The 18,307-nt window shown below is 37.4% G+C and overlaps 1 protein-coding gene across 9 annotated transcripts in view; it reads right to left on the bottom strand.

The window, feature by feature from the left end:
- Positions 1-18,307, bottom strand: part of LOC105492489 (fibrous sheath interacting protein 1) — a 259,605-nt gene that overhangs the window by 232,138 nt on the left and 9,160 nt on the right. For all 9 annotated transcript variants that reach the window (XR_011606159.1, XM_071067116.1, XM_071067117.1 and 6 more), the window contains exons 3-5: positions 14,645-14,828; positions 9,752-9,906; positions 7,898-7,991 (exon numbers count right to left, since the gene is read on the bottom strand). Coding sequence is in view for 8 of the 9 variants with exons in the window: in XM_071067116.1 (XP_070923217.1) it covers positions 7,898-7,991; positions 9,752-9,906; positions 14,645-14,828 (433 nt within the window). In the remaining variant the exon portion in view is untranslated. The remainder of the gene's footprint in view (positions 1-7,897; positions 7,992-9,751; positions 9,907-14,644; positions 14,829-18,307) is intronic.

Genomic DNA, 18,307 nt, shown 5'->3' with positions numbered 1-18,307 from the left:
ACTGCACTCCAGCCTGGGCGGCAGAGCGAGACTCCGTCACAAAAAAAAAAAAAAAAAAAAAAAAGAGTTTTGATTTTTGCAACATGCCTCTAAGAAAACCCAAAAGTGACCCCTCAGTAATGGGATGGGACAGACTTTTAAAATATTTCAGAGATCTCTAGCAAGTACAATATTGTTTACTTCAAAATCCCAGTAAAGTTGAGGTTAATATGTCTGGATTATAAGGTTCAAATGTGATATAAATCAATTTAATGTTGTTTTCAACTTTCTCTTGGAGTCAAGGCCTCTTTTGTGTTTAGTACCTATAAATAAAAGTAAATGCACTATCCAAACACAGTTATTTTTTTCATTTATTTGCTGTTGCTTATTGGTGATGCTACAAGCGAACTGGGATGGTTTTTGTGTTTTGGAAGCTGAAAACAGGTTGGAAATTGTCATTCAGCCATCAGCCCAAAGTCCTTAAAGTTAATTGTTTGTTTGTTTGTTTGTTTGTTGGAGATAGGGTTTCACACAGTCACAAATGCTGCAGAGCAATGGCATGACTGCAGTCTCAAACTCCTGGGCTCAAGCAATCCTCCCACCTCAGCCTCCTGATGCTTGGCTAATTTTTAAATATTTTGTACAGACAAGGTCTCGCTATCTTGCCCAGGCTGCTCTCAAACTCCTGGCTTCAGGCAATCCTCCTGACTCCACTTCTGAAAGCACTAGGATTACACGCATGAACCACCACACCCAACCTGAAGCTAACTCTTAAATAAGAGGATAAGAAAAACTGACTAGAAAAGAAAAATACCCATCCTAAGAATTTCTCCCTTCGTTTAAAGAGAAAAAATGAAAAGAAAGAAAGTATGTTTGGGTATGTTGGTAGATACGCTGAAATAGGTCTGGCTTTAATAATGTGGTCATGCTTAAAATGATTCTGAACATAGCTTTCAAGTCCCTTGCAGCTCCAGCTTTCATATCATTAAGTCCACTTAATTTCCATGTTAGAATATCAGGACTAATCTCACATTACAAGAATTGTCTACAGGGCCTACAGCAGTCACGTGACTCCAGAAATACCATGTGAGCTCTACAGTTTTAAGCCAAATATATAATCCAGGAGCTTCAAATTTTTTAAAAGTGCTTTAAGGCTTTTTAAAGTACTTATTGTAACTAGATGCTGCCACCTACTGGCAATTTACAAGTGCCTTAAACTGTGCTGGTAACAAAAAATTATCATAGAGGGAAAAAAGGCAAAATTTTCCTGTTTTCCTAATAACACTTCTAAAAATATTTTATTTAGAAATTTATGACTATATATGATTGATTAAAGTATTTTTAAATTTTTATACATTTCTCATTAAAACAGTAGCTGAGATCCAATGAGTAATGGGAAATTCATCTCAGTGTAGAACAGATATAAGTAGTTTCATACCACCTTATGATAGTGCCTATGTTGAAATAGCAGGAATATGAGACTTTCAAAAAATCCATGGCATGAGGTCAAACTGGACTCTTGTGTTTCTAATTATTTCTTTCATACTTGCAGTGAAAATATTCTACTAATAACAACACATTTAAGCTGATTATTCCAAAAGTTTCCTCTTTTAGAATAAGGTAATAGTCATGTAGTCCAAAAAAAATTAATGTAATTAGGTTAATAATGCAGCCTAAAGTAAAATGCTAACTACTTTTTTAAGATTAAAAAAAAAACAGATATGTATGGCAATAAGTGACTCCAAAACATATGTCTATGAAGTAAACAGCAAGCAGGAAATTTCATTAAGGAATCTGGCTTTTCTGTAAAAGAACAATCATCAAAAAGAGATTCTATTTAAATCTGAAGAAGCCAGTAATACAATAATGTTACCTCTTTATTTCGGTGAACCGGTCAACTGTGAACTAATTAAGATAGTCAGTAGCAAGAGTGAAGGGAAACAGACATCTGGTTCACCTAACAGTATCTTGTATTCCCTTTTCCTTTAACATTGACCCTGCTTTTGAGCATCTTACCTGTTTTGTACACACTGCCAATACATAATAACCAAGAAGTCAGAATCTAAAATCTGACGCTTTAATAATGTCATCATGTTTAAAACAATGATTCTCCTAACATAGCTTTTGAGCCCCTTGTAGCTCCAGCTTTCATAACTTTAAGTCCACTTAATTTCCATGTTAGAACATCAGGACTAATCTAACATTATGGGAAGTGTCTAAAGGGCCTGTAGCAGTCACGTGACTCCAGAAATACAATGTGAACCTAGATTTAAGCCAAATATACATGCCAGGAGCTTTAAAAATTAAACATATTGTATAGTTTTGATTTGATTTTGAAAAAAGGGCAACTGAAAACAAATGTCTTGCCTTCCAGGACCAAAAGTTCACTGGGTAGTGAACTCTGTGACCGAAAAGGTTAATGTTAAAAGGCCACCACAGATCCACTTACAGAGTGGCCTGTCTTACACTGCTTGCTCCAGAGTCAACCACAAGCAGGTGTGGTCTTTCAGAAAAGCCCTATCCACTAGAAAAATCAGTATTTGACTCCTGGTTTCCAAACTATAGATGCTGAGATACTATGACATCCAGAATCTCATTCCTGACACTGTCCATGTTTTTGTTTTTGTTTTTGTTTTTGCTTTTGGGAATAAGGGGTGTAGTCTCATTTCTAGGAAGGTGTAGAATTCCTGATAAACATTGAAGGAAATATATTAGTAAGTTTTACTTTTCCAAACAGGCTACGTTCATATACTGGTCTTTAGACATTTAAATAAATTAAAAAGCAGTTCATAAGCCATAGCTTTAGAGGTGCTCTTGCACTATCTTTTTAAAAAAATAATGTAATTGCTAAACTCAGAAAAAAAACAGATTTGAGAAAAACATGTTATTCCAAAATACTGCCCTAATAAAATGTATTACAAAGACACAATAATCAAAATAGAGTGGTATTAACATCAGCACAGACAGAAATTTTAACGGAATAGAAAACCTTGAAACAAACCCAGTTCGTACATGATAAAGTTAGCACTTCAAATAAGTGGGGAAATGATGGATTATCTAATAACAGGTCTTGGAATAGCTGGTTAGCAAATTGGGGGAAAAAACTAAATCAACTATCTACCTCATATCTAATACCAAAATAAATTTCATGTGGGTTAATATTTAAATTTTTTCATTAAATTATAACTGATGAAAGGAAAATATATATTTTTATATAATCTTGAGACATAAAAGGCCTTTAAAAGTAGAGTACCAATGAATGATAACATAAAAGAAATGACTAGAGCAAGAATTTAAAAAATTAAATTTAAATTAAAAAAAGAAAAATGTTTTGGTATTTGTGACAAAGAATTAATATCCTTAATATTTAAAAACGTCTTTCAAATCAATAAAGAATGCCTCACTTTATAAAAGAGCCTAAGACATGACTAGGTAACTCACAACTTGGCTAAACAAAAGAAATATATAACCTCCCTGATAATCAGAGAAATACAAATTATTGTGATTGCACTTTAAAAAAAAAAGCTTAAAAATAACTACAAAATCCATTGTTGTTGGCATAGAAAACAACATTCAGATACAATGTGGTAAGAATCTAACTTGATTTCAATAAGTCAATGTGAATAAAAATCTTGTGAAACTTCAACCCTGGACTAAGTATTTCTCTTATAGGAATGTATTCCAAAGTATATCCATTTTCTATAGCTGCCCTAACAAATTACCACAAACTTGGTGGCTTCAAACAACAGAATTTTATTCTCTCACAGTTCTAGAGGCCAGAAATCCAGAATCAAGGTGTCAACAGTGCCACATTCCCTCCAGAGGTTCTAGAGGAGATTCTGTTCCTCCCTCTTCCAGCTTCTGGTGGTTGCCAGCAGGCTTGAGGCTGCATCGCTCCAATCTCTGCCTCCGTCTCTGCAGCACCTTTTCCTCTTCCTTATCTACCTCTTCTCCCTCCATCTCTTTCTGATAAGGCTACCTATGATGGAATTTAGGGCCCATCTCAATATTCCAGGACTTAATCACATCTGCAAAGACCCTTTTTCCAAATAAGGTAACATTTACAGGCTCTAGAGATTGGACACAGAAATCTCTTGGGGGATTGAGGTGGATGTTTTTCAGCGTACCACAGAAGGTAATCATTGCAATAATTGACTAACGGCGTCATTGCAACATTATGTGCAATTTTAAAAACTGAAAACCTAAAGGAATAATCTAAATGTTCAATAGAAGGGTATTAGTTAAACAAATAATGGCACATCCATCTAATGAATTAATGTATAATCATTAAAAGTAATGCTGACGCACATTGTTCCAGCTATCTATTGTTGCATTAAAAAATCACCCCAAATCTAGTGGCATACGGTAATAATTATTTCAGGCAATAATACTTATTGATGCTGAAATTAGTAGGTGAAAGCTGGAGAAGAAACAGGATATTTGCATAGTCTTAAAGTATCTCCCCCAAGATATGTATTAATTGTAAAATAAAAAAATAGTAATTTTACAGTGGATAAAACCAGCAGACACCATCTTAACAAAGCGATCAAGGTGAAACATTACCAATAACGATATCTAACAGCATCAGGTACACCAAGTGTGATCGACTGAGAAGGGCACATAACTTCCAGAGCATGCTTGCCAAAATTCATAACTTTCATCTAATCATGAGAAAACATCACATAAACCAAAACTGAAGGATATTTCACAAAACAGCTGACCAATACTCTCCAAAAGGGTCAACATCACGACAGACAAGGAAACACTGAGGAACTATCACAGAGCGGAGGAGATTAAGGAGACATGACAACAAAATGTAACATGGGATCTTGGATTGGATACTAGTAAGTAAAAAGGACATTAGTGGGAAACCTGGTAAATGTTTAAGAAAGTCTATACTTTAATTAATGGTATTACACCAATGTTGATTTCTGAGTTTCGATCACTACGGTTATGTAAGATTAGGAGAAGCTGGGGGGAAGGGTATACGGAATTCTGTACTACTTATGCAAATTTCCCATAAATTTAAAATTATTTCAAAATAAAAAGTAAAAAACAAAACTTAATGGCATACAACAAATAGCAGAAAATGCTCAAAGTCACTAATCATTCAGGAAATATAAATTAACCATGATGAAATATCATCTCACTCCTGTCAGAATGGCTATCACCAAAAACACAAGAGATAAAGTGTTGGTGTGGATGTGGATTAAAGGAAACCCTTGCATTGTGTTGGTAGGAATGTAAATTACTACAGCCATTATGGAAAAGTGTATGGAGGATTCTCAAAAAACTAAAAATAGAATTACCATATGATCCAGAAATCCCACTTCTGGGCATTTACCCAAAAGCTTTGGAATTCGTTTGTCAAAGAGATGTCTGCTCTTCCATGCTCACTGCAGCACTACTCACAATAGCCAAGTTACAGAATAACCTAAGTATCCACCAACAGATGAATGGATAAAGAAAATGTGGTATATATACACCATGGAGTACTTTTCCGTCTTTCAAAAGAAGGAAATTCTATCATCTGCAACAACATGAATAGAATTAGAGAACATTATGCCAAGCATAAACCAGACACAAAAAGACAAATACTACATGTTCCCATTTATATGTGGAATCCAGAACAATTGTACTCAGAGAAGCAGAGTAGAATGGTGGTTACCAGAAGCTGGAGGATGGGAAAATGAGAAAATAATGGCCAAAGGGTACAAAGTATCAGACAGGAGGAATAAGAGTTTTTCTTTGAGATCTATTACATGGCATGGTGAATGGCATCAATAATGATGTATTGTACATTTCAAAATTGCTAAGAGACTAAATTTCAAATGGTCTCACCATAAAAGATGTTAAGTATTTGAGGTGATGGATAGGCTAATTAGCTCGATTTAATTATTCTATATTGTATTCAAAAATCATAATATCACTTTGTACCCCATAAATATAAATTGTCAATTTACAATAAAAAATTTTTTAAGTTAATGGCATAAAACAGTGAACATTTTATTATGCTCTTGCTTCTGTGGGTCAGGAATTTGATGGACACAGCAGGAACAATTTATCTCTGCTCCACTATGAATGGGGCCTCAGATGGCTGGGTAGCTCCCTTTGGCTGGAGATGTTTGGAGTAGGTCAGGGGGCCATATATCTAGCCTTGGTTATTCTCTGCATTGTGTTTGGTCGAGCTAAAATGTCCAAGCTTGCTCCTTTATTCAGTGTCTGCATTGAAACTGTTGAATAGTCAGTGTATCGGTTTCCTAGGGCTGCTATAACAATTTGCCACAGGCTGGGTGGCTGCAAACAACGGAAATTTATTCCCTACAGTTCTAGAAGCTAGATATCTGAAATCAAGGTGTCAGCAGAGCATTCCTTCTGAATTGTTCCTTGCATCTTCCTAGCTTCTTTTGGGTTCCAGCAATCCTTGCATTCCTTGGCTTGTAGCTACATCCCTCTATCTTCACACAGCCTTCTTCCCTGTGTCTCTATGTCTCTTTGTGTCCTCTCCTCTTTTTTGAAGGCCCATCCTAATCCAATAAGACTTCATCTTAACTAAGTCTCTGCAAAGACCCTATTTCCAAAAAAAGACACATTCCGAGGTTCCAAGTGGACATGAATTTGAGAGAGACATTACCAAAATCACGATAGCCAGGAACTGGCTACAGTCGTCTTCTCTCTGCATAGCCCCTCCATATGGCTTGCCTGGGGCCTCTCACAGCATGGCAACCTTGGGCAGCCTGACCTCTTACATAGTGGCTGGCTTTCCTCTGAGTGAGCATTCGACGAGAAGCAGAAACTGCCTGTCTTCTTAAAGACAAGGCCTGGAAATGGCATAGTGTCATTTTTGCTGTAGTATATCAATCAAAGTTGTTCCAGGCTAGCCAAGACTGAAATGGGAGGGAGAAAAGGACTCCATCTCTAAATGAGGAGGAGAATGAATACAAATAAAGAGAAGGAACTAATGGCAGCTGTTTGGAAACAAACGACCACAGACATCTATTACTGACAGCTAAAGTTGCTCCAGAAATACAAATTAGTCGGGAAAAGGTTACAAAATACCATATACATATATAATTTGATCCTATTTTTCTTCTCAAAATATATATATGGATATTTGCATTAAACACATCTCAAAAGGTAAACAGTAAACTAAAATATTAATAGTGGTTATCTCTACAAGTTGAGAATTTAGCTGATAGCAATATTTTTGTTTAACTAATATTTTCTTATGTAGATTACACATGCGTTACTTCTGTAACAAAACAGAAGATGCAAAAAGTAAATGATCGATGAATTTAATATAGGCCAGACTAGTATTTTTTGATGTTTCAACTAGGATATATAAAAATACAAAATGTTTCTAATCCCTAAAATTTTCACCATCATATAAATGGGTTAAAGGTTACATGACTCCATAATATTTCTGTTTTCAAAAAAGAAGATTCACAAATATACATAGAAACAAATGAGAAAGGTAGAAATAAATGTGCAGAATTGGTTCATCTCAAATAAACAGGACTGTGAGAGACCAGGAAATAGGAAAAATTAGTCATAGATTTTAACAAAAGGCGTTCCACAGGCTCCTAAGCAGTTAGGGAATTGTATGCAGAAAGTGGGATCTAGAGACACCTAAAAGAGACAGGAAGTAAAGGCAATGACATACTTCTGTCTGTTTCCCAGTTTGTCCCTGCCCTGTCTCCCTTACTGTCAAGCAGACACAAACACTTAAAGACACCGAAACATACCTAAGCTTGGAGTAGTTTCATATAATCCTACCTAATGTGATCAATTATTTCCCTAAAGAACAGTCAAACTCACAAAGAACAGGACAGAAAAACTGGATTGGGAATTTTACTTTAATCCAAACATTCTATGACTCAGATAAAAACAAAGCTGAATGACATCTCCATCTACTCACCAACAGTTTCTTCAGACGCAGCAGTCAGAGATAAAAATTTTTTTGTATTTTCCATCTCCTCTTTACTTTGCCAAGCTTCACTATATTTTGCAGACTAATGAAAGAAAATTTTAAATTTAAACATGGGAAAAGAAGGCAACTATAATCATTGATTTTTTTAATTCCAACACAGCTCCCAGTCACATACATACAAACGAGAAGTCTCAGGCTTTTTTTCTTTTTTTTTTTTTTTTTGAGGAAATCTGTAAATGTTCTCTGTTCTCACAAAATTCTGTCAACCGGTATTCCCAGATAGAGTCAGAGTATACACCTATCATTATATGATAATTACCTTGCTTAAAGTATCATAAGTTTCTGCTTGATATTTTTATAATTAGTGAGTAACCTAAAGATACACCATCAAATTAAAAAATTTCAGACATTTCAAGATTGTTACTCTATTTTATTATGTTTCCATTTATAATTCTTGCTTCAAAGGAAATAAAAACTTGCTTTAAGATTCAATAGGAAAAAGTGATAGGCTAACTTTTTCTGCTAAAATTTCCAGAAACGATTTATCTAGTTTAAAGCATTGCATTGTGAATGTTTCTTTCTTTCAATCCCAATGGACTTCCTGGGAACCTCATAAAAATGTATCTTTAACTACTACATTTTTAATTCATATTATTGTCTAGGAAACTTTCCCAGAAGTCAGTCAACTGTTCAAGGAGGGCTTTTCAAAAACAACCAATCTCTTATTACACACGGTTCCTTACCTTAAAGGCGCTTTGCTTTGAGGGTCAAAATTCAAGTATGAGTCAGTGGCTATACACCAAGTCAATGCCAACATCTAGTCAACTTCAAGCCCTCAATATTATAGAGAATAAGAGGTCCAAGAAGGCCAAGGAAAGTTATGGAGCACCAGGAATTTGTTGAGATAGGAGCAAATGAAGTATAGTCCTGGACTTCAAGCACTTTACAGCTTCCCAAAGATCTTGACCAGCACAGGAAACAGTCAACTCCCCAAAACTTGTTTGTCACAAAGGTTTACCCAAATAATGAAGCTAACCAGAGGGTTAAACTGTGTCTATTTATCTCCAAACTATAAGGCTGCTGAAGAGAAAGCAGACATACATACTTGATGAAAGCAGCTATTACACCTCTTCCTATTCCAGAGATGGAGGGGCCCAGCACTTTACCAGCCTGCTGCTGGTAAGAGACGTGGTACCCTGGGCCTGTCCCTGGGGAGATGAACACGCCAGTGCAGTGCTTGAAATCTGAATGCCACAGACCAAGTTTTCTTCTCAGGTTCCAGAAAAATATCACCCCTATAACTCCTTCATACACACACATATACATATCACTGCCACCACCTCCACAAAATAAAGCAATAAAGGCAGGCCACAGTAACACCATGGTCCATGATTTTCTTACTCAACTTATAGAGGAAATTCTTTTTTTCTATATGTACATATAGAAAATACATATTATATATGTACATAAAAATATATATTTATATATATATATATATATATATTTTTTTTTTTAGTGCCTCGCTCTGTCAGCCAGGCTGGAGTGCAGTGACATGATCATAGCTCACTGCACAGCCTTGAACTCTTGGGCTCAAGCAATCCTCCCACCTCAGCCTCCCGAGTAGCCAGGGCGACAAGCACGCACTACCATGCCTGGCTAATTTTTCAATTTTTTTGTACACATGGGGTCTCTTTATGTTGTTCAGGCTGGTCTCAAACTCCCAGCCTCAAGCGATCCTCCTGCCTCGGCCTCCCTAAGTGCTGAGATTACAGGCATGAGCCGCCATGCCCAGCCAGGAGAATTTGTTTCTTACATGTCAGCATAAGGTTAGAGAATTCTTACCTTAATTTCTTCCCACAGCTTTATTCTCATTTCTAGACCTTGCTTCTTAATTTCTTTTTCTCTGCGTTGTTTCTTTGCCAATATTTTATCAAGTTTTTTCATCTTCTGAATAGCATCTTGAAGTTGAGAATCTAATTCTTCTAATTTGTGTTCATCTATATTGTGTGGAAAGTAAAAATAGGTCTGAAGTATAGTAAAATTATAAAGTTTTGTTTCGTTCTTACAATTTGTTCTTTCATTCAACAAATATTTACGGCTTATAGTAATAACTACTATACTGGTACCATGTATCTCGATTTACGAGGTGCTTTCACATGTATTTGTTTATATAATTACCTAACAACCCTATGAAATAGACAGTTATCTCTATTTTACAGTTGAGATAACTGGGTCCTTTCAAATAGGTAACATATTATAGCACTGGACTCAGAAGTGATTCTCATGATTTTAAATCCCAAATTCTTTCTCCTTCATTCTGTTACACTTTCTATGTTCATGACTAAGAAACAGAAAATAAAGAATAAGACAAGAATCCTGTCCTAAAGCTGCTTCAGTCTAACTGAAAGAGAAGGCGTGTACACAAATGGCTACAGTAAAAAGCCGTATGTCTTCAGTGACACAAAGTGGTTGCAACACATAGAAAGAAGAAAAAGTCAAACAAGTACTCCATGTAGCTTGTATCTTTTTTCTGTGCTGCTTCCTTCATTCTAATTTCTTGAAGTACCTAAAAAGGTTCTTGAATTGTAGATAATTAGATAATCCATAGTAACTTATTTGAAATTAAGGACACTTTAGAACTTCTGTCATTAACTTATGATTAATGATAATAATAACTAACATTTATAGAGTTACCTGATAGGCACAGTTTTAAGTGCTTTATTTTTAAGCATTATATCATTTAATGCTCATATTAACCCTCTGAGGTGGTATAATCACTGTTCTCATTTTACAAATTAGTAAACTGAAGCTATTTTGTAACTGAGTTACACGTATGTCCAAGGTCATATAACAGGTAAATGCCAGTCAGATTCCACCCAAATCTGTCTGACTGCAGAGCCAAAGCTCTTAGCCTCTTAGCCACAGATGATATTCTCTCTTTTTAAATCTGATGAAAGCTGATAATCCAGCAATGAATGAGCATGAATGCTCAAACAGTAAGTCTCAGCCACCCCAGGATAGATCATTAGAAGTCGCATATTGTGCTAAGTAAGGCCAAATTTATCAACTTTTGAAAACCCAAAGAGTTCAGTGATGTTTCCCTATAATGGACATCACTTCTTCTTTTTTTTTTTTTTTTTTTTTTTTTTTTTTTGAGAGACAGGATCTCATTCTGTCAGGCTGAAGTGTGGTGGCATGATCATAGCTCACTGCAACCTCGAACTCCTGGGCTCAAGCAATCCTCCCACATCAGCTTCTGAATAGCCAGAGCCAAGACTACAGGTGCATGCCAACATACTTGGCTGATTAAAAAAAAAAAAAAATTTGTAGAGATGGGGGTCTCACTATGCTGCCCAGGCTGGTTTCAAACTCCTGGGCTTAAGTGATACTCCTGCCTGGGCCTCCCAAATGCTGGGATTACAGGTACGAACTACTGCTCTTAACTTCCTAATTTCCTTCTAAAGGAAAAAAAGAAAGAGGAAAGCAACTTATTCAAAAAGAATACTGATACTATTAAGAAGGAGGTTCCTGGAATCTTATTGCTTATGTACTTCAAAAGCAACACCTTCTAGTTCTCATTCCCAACTGCCAATCCTAGCATTCTCAGGCTCTGTCAACATAGGTAGTCTATATAGCAGGCATTTTGAAGTAACCCATTCAGTACTAAAACCATATAAACAAATCCAATGTAAACTGTGTCAACAGCTAACCTCAATTATAATATCTTAGATACGGGAGGGGGACAGGGAAGTGCTGGGTAGAAAAAGGTAGGGTCCCTGGTGAGGGCTCTACCCTTGGGCCTGTACCCACGGACCTAAATGAGAACAGGCACTCCTATTTTCACGCCCAAATATTGCATTTTCCAAGACCACTCTGGCCCACCATGCCCCCATCCTGTGCCCCTATAAACCCGAGACCTTTAGCATACACGACACAAGTGGCTGAGGAATAGAGGAACACACCAGCAGACACCGGCAAACCAGTGACTGCGGAACGATGCAGATGCCAAGGGGAGTTCAGTCAGAGGCAGCTGGAGGAGAGTTCAACCACCGGGCAGCCCAACTCCAGGGGAAGACCACCTTCCCACTCCATCCCTCTTCCGGCTCCCCATCCATCTCACTGACAGCTACCTCTACCACTCAACAAAACCTTGCACTCATCCTCCAAGCCAACATGTGATTCAATTTTTCCAGTATACCAGAGCAAGAACCCAGGATACAGAAAGTCCTCTGCCCCTGTGATAAGGCAGAGGGTCTAACTGAACTGATTAACACAAGCCGCCGGCAGACAGCAAAGCTGAAAAAGCACACTGTAACACTCCCACTTGGGCTTTGCGAGTTGTAAACATTCACCCTTAGACGCTGCTGTGGGGTCAGAGCCCAAAAGCACTCCCCAAGGCCTCTGCACCCCCCTCTAGGCGTTTGAGCAGCAAGGCACTGAAGAAGTGAGCCGCACCCCTGTCACACATCCTGCAAGGGGGATAAGGGAACTCTCCCATTTCACTTTGTTTCCTGAAAACCATAATCCTGAGTCACCTGACCTAACAGTGAGAGCTGATCTCATCCCAAACATACTCTAAATCACAACTCTCAAACTTTTTCTCAGCTCCCCTTTACAGCCTTAAAAATTATTGAGAACCCAGCTGGGCACGGTGGCTCAAGCCTGTAATCCCAGCACTTTGGGGGCCAAGGCGGGCGGATCACGAGGTCAGGAGATCAGACCATGCTGGCTAACACAGTGAAACCCCATCTCTACTAAAAATACAAAAAAATTAGCCAAGCGTGGTGGCAGGCACCTGTAGTCCCAGCTACTTGGGAAACTGAGGCAGGAGAATGGCATGAACCCAGGAGGCAGAGCTTGCAGTGAGCTGAGATCACACCACTGCACTCTAGCCTGGGTGAAAGAGTGAGATTCCATCTCAAAAAAAAAAAAAAAAAAAATTATTGAGAACCCATAGTAACTTTTCTTATGTGGGTTGTAGCTATTGATAATGAACATATTAGAAATCAACACTGAAAAGTATTGTAAATATTTACTTATTAATTCACTTTCAAAAATTAAAAAAACATGCTATTACTAATTATGTTAACATAAGTATCACATTTTATGACAAATAACTATATTGTCAAAAAATTAGTGAGAAGAGTGGTATTGTTCAAATTTGCAATATCTGGATGAAGGGAAGACAGCTGGATTCCCATATTCTCATAGGAAGACAGTCATCCTATTGTAATCTGTTGTTTTGGCTAAAGTATATGCAGAAAATTTGGCCTCACACAGATATATGGTTAAAAAAGGAAGAAGAAACTTAATAGCCTATTCAGATAATTGGATAGTCTTCTTTGATACTACACCAAAACTTAACAGGGGTGGTTTCTTACAGGTTAACTGTTAAGTGAAATCTGTAATCAAATCAGTGAGCTTTACGTATTTGTTCCATTAAAATCCATGGATCTATATTTCATGTTGAATGGATCTTTTATCCTACATTGATCATTTGGAAAACAGTGGTTAACTAAATTATGCAGACCTTCAACCTGTTAACACATTTCATTACACAAAGGCATCAGTTAATATTACCACCAGTTTTTATAAGAAAAGTCTTAAGTATTGGAAAGCTATCAACCTCACAGTGACATATGCAGTTTTCCAAAACTGTAATTTTCACTCGAAAGCTCAAATTTTACCATTGGCAACAAATACTGTCAGTAGTTATCCTCGAAGTAACATGTTTATTTTCTTAAAAAGAAGTCTACCAAATACCCATCTGAATGATAATTGTCAGTCACTCTTTCAAGTAAAAATGGTGTTCCATTACAAAAGTGGCCAGTTCAGCTCTCAACTCCAACCATCACAAAAGTACTTTTCTTCAACACAACCTTCAAACTTTGGCATACAGCATAATTGCTTTATGTATACTTCCCATTTTGCCCCACAGGATGTTAAGAAGATGCATATTTAAGGGTAAAAATTTCATAAAATTGAAAGTTTTTACTGATTCACAGTCGGTGACACTGGCTATTTCTTTTTCCTGTCAGTGCCTGGTTGCAAAGAATACAATGACTACTAGTGCATTTTGGTGCCATTGTCTAGATTCATGATAAAGCACCAGGAATTTTGCTCACCATTCCTTTTATACCATCAGTACAAATGTCAGTATGGTGAACACAAAGGCAAACAGCATCTCAGTATTACTATGAAAACAGCTTTCACCTTGCAGAGCCCCTGCAAGGGTCTCAGGGACACCATCTCCCACCATATCCCCATGGCTCTGCAGACCACTTTTTGAGAAACACTATTCTAATTCAATCTGACTAGAATTAATTTATCACTATAAAAAACGTCATTTTTTAAAAATCCAAATGTTATTGGGTGGGACTATCCCCACAAATTATAGCATATATTTTATTGTACAATATTAGTCATCAAAAAATCAATAAATTGCATCATAAAATGCAGAAATACTCCCTACTTGATTAATGTATAATGACCACAATATTTTATTAAATAACATATTTTGTTATATTTCTAATATAGGTATATTTAAGGGCTCTTAATATTCTTATAAATAAAAAGTGGTGATTACTTGCTCACAAATAGTGTATGTCTTTTTCGGTTTATTATTTCTACTCAGTTGATAAAAACACAGGTAATACTAACACCTTCAATATGACATTTGTAATTATCATTAACATTTGTAATTATCATTAGCCAATCACCTAGTGATTATCCTACCTGAACACTCAGGGATTATCTGACGTTGAACCAAATCCAGATCTTCATCTGACCCCTCTTCAGCCAATTTTATTTTCTCAGAGCAGCTTTCACGCTTATCATCATTACTAGTTCTTCTGTTCTCTGTATTACTGCTTTCGGAGTGGTCCTCTTTACCAGAGTTCAAGTTGCTTGCAGTATCAACCTAAAAATAATTTCCAAAAAACAGTTTCTGAAACTACTGTATTTTTTAAAACTTTACATTTCTAGAAAGTTTTGACACTAATGGAAGCAGATGGAGAATGTACATAAATGCAATACACTAGCATTAAAGTATTCTAGAAATATAACACTCTAATTAAACATAATTTACAATTCCATGTAATAACATTTGCACCATTCTCCAGCAATCCTTAGCAATAATGGAGAAGAGTCTACATCAGTCCTGAAGGGAACTGCTATCTGCCGGGCTCTGGGATAAGGCACACCGGGCCTGCTCCTTGAGCTTACACTGGGATGGGCAGTTAAAGGTCTAATACGACAGCCACTTGCCACATGTGGCTACAGAACGGTTGAAAAGTGGTTAGTCTGAGTTGAGATGTGCTTTCTAGTGACAGTCTCCTAATCAGAACCCTGTGCTTTGGTCATTTATTTATTTCTATGATATTCACAGTTTTTCTATTTCATTTTAGTATCCCTTTACATTTTAGCAAAGTTCATTTTGAAAACACCACTTGACACAGTTGTGTTTTCCTAAGAGAACAGAAAAGGACCTCTGTGGCCGGGTGAGGGAAAAGCAGGGATCAGAGACCCTGGGGTTGGTAAACTGTGATGAAAATCACTTCAGAAGTTAACACAGCCCCAGGGAGAGAGACAAGGCCTCCGAGAGAGAATCAGCCCCTTCTCAAAGGAGTACCTTTCCCTTCTCAACAGACAGAATGTCTCCTCCAGCCCATCTGCTCTAAGCCCTCGGTAGGTTTTGTGTTCTCTCTGCACCACATGCTCAACCATCCACCACAATCTGCAGTCCCCTCGTGAATCCCCAGGTTGGAAGACGGGCAGTGCTGAGAATGAAACTGCCAGGAATGCAGGCCTGCATGGGTATGTCCCTGCCTCAGCCAGGACATAAACCCAGCAGAACTGAGCTGACTTGGTGGTAATAATCACAGCCATCATTTATGTAAGAATTACTATCAGCCATGGCCTGCCTCATTCACTCCTCACAATGACCCTATGGTGTAGGTTTCACCGCCATGAATTAACAGAGCAGAAAACAGACCTAGCCGAAAATGAAACTAGTGAAGGCCCCATTTATAAATAAGCAAAATAGTGTTTACTTTATGTAATCTGGGAGGTGCTTAAACAGGGTTCCCTAATCAAAAACATATTTCTGCCAAAGGCAGAAAAAGCCTGGAATTCCACAATATCCAGTTAATCCTTAAGGCCTTCTGTCCTGTGAAAATGCTAACATTTCTGGGAGAAGCTGCACAAGTTCTGTCCATCATTTATGTTGGTATAAATGAACTTAGCAGACGTTCCTCTGAGGCTGGGTTTCACATGGGGGAATAAAGAATACACAAAAGGGAACTAGATGGATAGTATACTTCAGGGTACCCCAAGACCTTTCACACCCATCATCTCATATGATCCTAACTCAGAAAGAGCAGAAGGTAATGAGGCACAAAGGTGAAGCTGGAGAACTAAGCAAATTTCACAAATATTCCCATAGTTTCCCACCCTACTAGCTACCAACTGTCTTCCCCAACCCATTGCCCACTGGCCTCTCTATTCCTAACCCCCTTGCTCTTCTGTCCTGTGGTCTATATGTATGATTTTTCTCTCTTCCTCATTCTTAACACCACATCCCACCTCTATATATATGTGTGTGTGTGTGTATATATATATATATCTTTTGGACAGGGTCTCACTCTGTTGCCAAGGCTGGAGTGCAGTGGCGTGATCACGGCTCACTGCAGCCTCAACCTCCTGGGCTCAAGCAATCCTCCCACCTCAGCCTCCCCAACTAGCTGGGACCACAGGTGCATGCCACCACACCCAGCTAATTTTTGTATTTTTTAATAGAAACGGGGTTTCACCACATTGCCTAGGCTGGTCTCAAACTCCTGGGCTCAAGCAATCCACCCTCCTTGGCCTCCCAAAGTGCTGAGATTACAGGCGTGAGCCACCGTGCCCAATCTATTTTTATTCTTTGAGATGGAGTCTCGCTCTGTTGACCAGGCTGGAGTGCAGTGTTGTGATCTCAGCTCACTGCAGCCTCCACCTCCCAGATTCAAGCAATTCTCCTGCCTCAGCCTCCCAAGTAGCTGGGATTACAGGCGCCCACCACCACACCCGGCTAATTTTTGTATTTTTAGTAGAGACGGGGCTTCACCATGTTGGCCAGGCTGGTCTCGAACTCCTGGGCTCAAGCAATCCTCCCACCTCGGCCTCCCACAGTGCTAGGGTTACAGACGTGAGCCACCGCGCCCAGCCCCACCTCCATTTTTCATGGCTCCACGTCCCCTACTCCATACCTTTACCTTAATCACAGGAAACACAAATGCCTCATGAAACCCCTTCCTAATATTTAGATTCCCACTTGAAACCCATGGGATTTTCACACAAAGTACAACCACTGGCTCTTTAAAAAAAAAATTCATAAGCAACAACAAGCCAAAATTTTTAGAATGAGAAATATATTATCACTAAACACATGTCACTAAAGCACTAATATTTTAAGCTCATTTTCTGCTGTGAAAAAAAATATTCAGTAAGAATTTAATAAAAGACAAATCTGAGCAATAAAACTAACCAGCACACCAAGATTTATTATTCAAACAATATGTAAGGTTTTCTAGACGTTGAATGATTTGCAATCAGCAGTCAGCATACAATATATTTGTAGCTTTCTTCCCCAATCTAAGGTGAACCTTGCTGATTTTCTATGAACTTGATTAACACAAATCACAACTTTGAAAACTCTGCTTTCAATATAATTGTCAAAGTTCAGACTGGCTAATAAATATTCTAGAGTTTAACCTGTAGCTTAGCAGGTTGAAATAAAATCTGAGTTTACGTGATCACTGATATTCTGGTTTTAATAAGTCTTGAATGAAGTAATATTAATCTGTGTATTAAAACATGTATAAGTATTAATATCATGAAGTTGCTACTTAAAAAAATTGTCACCCAGAAATAAATAAGCAGGAATACTAATTCTATGCTATTCTAAAATTTGCAATCTGGACAACCTAGTGAGACCCCGTCTCTACTTAAAATTTTTTAAAAAAGAAATTAGCCACGTGTATTAACATGCATGAATATCAAATGTATTATGTATGCTAGGATATAAAAGCCAGTGTGAAAAGCTACACACGTATGATTCCATTTATACAACCTTCTGGAAAAGGAAAAAAAAAAGGGACAGAGAATAGGTCAGTAATGTTAAGGGATTAAGAGTGACATTGGATTATTTACAAAGTAAAAGAATGAAAAAATGTTTTGAGGGATGATGGAACAAACTGTTCTATATCTTGATTGTAATGGTAGTTATATCACTCAATCTGTTTGCCAAAACTGTACACCAAAAAGTGAATTTTATTGTATGTGAATTTTTTAACCAATAACTAAAAGTTAATAGATCAATTGAGATACAATATTAATACATCAGAAGATTTAATATCA

Source organism: Macaca nemestrina, chromosome 7 (genome assembly GCF_043159975.1).
Source record: "Macaca nemestrina isolate mMacNem1 chromosome 7, mMacNem.hap1, whole genome shotgun sequence".
NCBI classification, from domain to species: Eukaryota; Metazoa; Chordata; class Mammalia; order Primates; family Cercopithecidae; genus Macaca; species Macaca nemestrina.
This window is presented reverse-complemented; position numbering and strand designations above follow the sequence as displayed.